The following is a 3,885-nucleotide window of genomic DNA, read 5'->3' as shown; positions in this document are numbered from 1 at the left end:
ATCAGTTTGTCTTAGCTTTCCTTTGCTGGTTGGTAGCAAACTGAGTTATGTAAGGACTTTAACATGGGGTTCACCATCCCATATCGAGTTCACAGGACTTATGGCCTGTGTTCCTTCTTCTGGTCTTGGTCCCTAACCCTAGCCTTAGCATTTTCTGGTGCTTGGGATGTCCCTTCTGTAGTTTTTGTGACCCTCGTTGTGCCCTCATGCCCATCTCACCGCGTTTCCTTCCTGCTGCCTCCCTGGGTGGGCAGGGTCTGGGAGGCGTTTGTGCTGTAGGACTAGGGGTGGGGTTGTAGACATTGCATCGGCCTCAGCTCTAAGTGGATGCACTGGGGAGGGGAGGAAGCACAAGCTTGTCAGGGTAAACTGACAGAAGTGAGATTGGACACAGATACCCTCTCCATGGCTCGGCCAGATGTGGAGAAGCAGCCACCCTTTGGCTTCTGCCATTGTAACCACAGCCTCACGCACAGCCTGCTCTTCCTGCTCTGAGTATGTGGCATCCCTGGTCTTACACCCCCGCCCTTCTAAGACAGCTAACTAGATGCCAAGTAGAAGACAGCTCAGGCACAGTCCCTGAGGACTATGGGGCCACACTGAGGTCAGGGGTTATCCCAAGAACTCTGTCAAACACAGACACGGGGCCAGTCAGGTAGTCGCCCACCAGAAAACTAAAGGCTTCCGCTATCTGCAGCTGTGGTTCTTGTCCTCTTCAGGACTAAAAATTTCCTCTGCTTCCCCAAACATCTCCCCTTCCCTGCCTGCTGCTGTCTCACTTGAGCCCTGTCCATGGCGTCCTCGAACCTGGAAAGCTCTGTGTCCCCAACTGCTACGCCCACCCCAGCCTCCTCCTTGTGATCCTCTGTGCTTCTGAAGCACCCTAGGCCAGTAACTCCAACCTGAAGAGCCTCTCCACAGAATTGTGGTCAGAACTGAGAGTGCACATTCTGGCGAAGGCTGGGGGGGCCACTGCCACAGAGGCCCGATTGGCCCCGTGTCTGTGCTTGACAGAGTTCTCCTGACTTTAGAAGATGATGGACTTGGTGTTTCCTGGATGGTGAGGCCCGTGTCGTCACTGATTCATAATGGCCAGCAGGGGGCAGCATCGTGTCAGGATTTTCCTCTGCTAATTCTAATTCCAGAACTTTGGGAGGTTTGATTTCAGTATCCCGGGCTGTTAGATGGACAGACTAAGTGACCCCAAGGTCCCAGACCCAGGTGCAGAAGCTCCTGGCCCCAGCATTCCTGACATAGCTGTGCAGGGGCCGTGGCCTGCTTTCCCTCCATGGATGTCCAACTTGTTGGAATTTCTCGGCCACTTTATCATCTATATAGTTGATGCTAAAAACCCCTACCAGAGGTTTCTAAGAGTCAAAATGTATTGGCTTTGTGTTAGATGCATTCTTAGCCATCCTGGGGCATATATCTTGGGCTGCAGGTTGGTCACACCTGTGCCATCTTTACACTATGTCCCTGCCCCAGATTAGCATACCTGTGTGGGCCGCAGAGCTCTGCAGGACCAGTGCTATCCCAGTAGTCCAGGAGAGACCAGAAGAGGCAGAAACAGGCCCAGAGCCTGTTTCCCAGGAAGGCCTGGGCTCCGGGGGAGCAGGGAAGAGGCCTGCTGGTCTCCCTGAGCGGTAGGTCACAGCTTGGCCGTCCTGCCAGATTACCTCAGAGGACCTAAGCCCATGCTTACTTTTCCAGGCTTGTGGTTTTCCTTCTGTTCCCCTAAGGTGCAGCACCATCTAGGGTCTGGACTCTCATGCTAAGCCTGGGTGGGATCTTCTCCTCGCCCTGCAGGTACTTGGTGTCGGGCAAGGGCCCAGCCTGTCACCATCTTCCCATAGTTAAGAAGAACTCTAGTCGTTCTAGCCAGCTGTCCATGGGGCTTGGTCCCACCTATGTGCACATTTAACTCTACCCCATTACTCCTGCTTTCTGGAAACTGCTTCTATGTCTGTGTTCCCATCGTGCCTTGCAGCCTTAATGCATGCCCACATGCTCAGAAGGAGCTTTATTCCAGGCAGGGCTGGGTGTGGACATACCACAGCCTTGCCCTGCACAATACCCGACTTAAAGAAGGTTGGCAATAGAGACCTGTGGGCCTTGAGGGCTCTGGACAAGGCACAAGTGACATATGTGGTGATTCAGGTGGAGTCCAGGTCACTGTGTACCAGGGACAGATGGTGCCTCCGGGAGAAAGTACAGTGACCAGAGGCTGTGTTCACCGCCTACACCAGCCAGTTTACATATTCATCATCTGTGCTTCAAAGCCTTCTAATCCCTGCAGCTGCGGCATGCCCACCTGCACCCGGCAGCCTGCTGCCCTGCCTGCTGTGGTACAGGCCAGAGCCTTTCCTGTCTGAGGGAGAACAGCTGCTTGAGACCATGCAGAACAGAGCATTAGGACCCTTAGTGATGGCCGGACTTCTCTCCCGATGAGCCAGCCAGGAGCCAGCTCTGCATCACAGGCACAGCTGCAGGGCAGCGGCACAGTCCTAGCCATGAAGTGGTATCATCAGTTATTACCCTCATTCCATGAACTCTCGTGCAAGGTATTCTTAGCAACTTCCAGGGGTGATCAGGATAGCTATGTTGTCACATTGAGCTATGACCCCACCTGCAGAGCTGGTTGTGATGGAGCTAATACTGCACACTGGCAGGGCTGCTACGCACACACACACGCACACACACGCACACACACGCACACATGCACATGCACGCACGAGCACATACACATGCACACATGCACACACACATGCACACAGGTGCGTACATGCACACGCGCGAACACATGCACACATACATACACATGTGCACGCACACACACATGCACACATATGCGCACACACACACACATGCACACATCCACACATGTGCACACACATGCACGTGCACACACATGCACACACTCGCACACGCATGCGCACACATGCACACACATGCACACATGTGCACACTCACACACGCATGCACACACATGCACACACATGCATGCATACACATGCACACACATGCATGCACACACATGCGCACATGCACACACATACACGCACACACACACTCTGCATGCACACACACGCACGTGCACACACATGTGTACACTCACACGCATACACACATGCGTGCAGACATACATGCACACACGTGCACATGCACACACGCATGCACACATGCACGCACACATTCATATTTACACACACATGCACATGCACATACACAGTGACCATACTTGGCTGATGGAGGCTGTGGCCTATTGGCCATCCTACAGATCATCCTTATACACGTGCCAAACGCTCCCTGCTGCTCTCTGGGTCAGAGGCCCATCCTCTGCCTGGACTTTAGGACGTTCCCACTGAGTGGGCACTGGCACCCATCCTTCCCTCCTCCAGCCCAATCGTGACTTCACTGACTATGTGTTCATTGTCTTCTAGCTCACTTGGGGTGCCAGATGCACCAGACCCCACCCGTGGCTCCCATTGGCAGGAGGAGATGCCAGAAGTCAAAAAGGCAGGCTTGGTAACGCCCTGGACCGCCCGGAGCTGCGGTAAGGGTGAGCCTGCAGACAGGCCCTGGGCTGGCTGGTCGGGGGGCCAGGGGGGCCTCCCGTGGGCCTCTTCTACTGCCTAGCTCGGGCTTGATCTTGCAGAGGAGACACCTACTTCTATGTGGATGGCAGCCACGCCACGTGTCAGTATTAAAGTGCTTTGAGGCTCTTCAGCCCCTGCCACCACTCTGCTCCTGTTGTGATTGGCATGGCAGTTGTCACCGTGGTCTCTAGAAGAGCCACCCACGCCCCTGCAGCCAGAAGTGTCACCCTTGTTTCTTTCCTTGTGTCTGTCAGCCCAGGCTCTACCTTTTCTTTGGTATTTAAGTGTA

The 3,885-nt window shown here is 54.2% G+C and overlaps 1 protein-coding gene across 1 annotated transcript in view; it reads left to right on the top strand.

The window, feature by feature from the left end:
* Ccdc187 (coiled-coil domain containing 187) overlaps window positions 1–3,636 on the top strand; it is a 23,113-nt gene extending 19,477 nt beyond the window's left edge. The window contains 1 exon segment of the mRNA XM_052181071.1: window positions 3,441–3,636. Within this exon segment, the coding sequence (XP_052037031.1) occupies window positions 3,441–3,636 (196 nt within the window).
* The last annotated feature ends 249 nt before the right edge of the window (window positions 3,637–3,885 follow it).

The sequence above is a fragment of the Apodemus sylvaticus genome, chromosome 5 (genome assembly GCF_947179515.1).
Source record: "Apodemus sylvaticus chromosome 5, mApoSyl1.1, whole genome shotgun sequence".
Lineage (NCBI taxonomy): Eukaryota > Metazoa > Chordata > Mammalia > Rodentia > Muridae > Apodemus > Apodemus sylvaticus.
The sequence above is the reverse complement of the archived record's forward strand: the minus strand, read 5'-3'. Positions and strand labels throughout refer to the sequence as shown.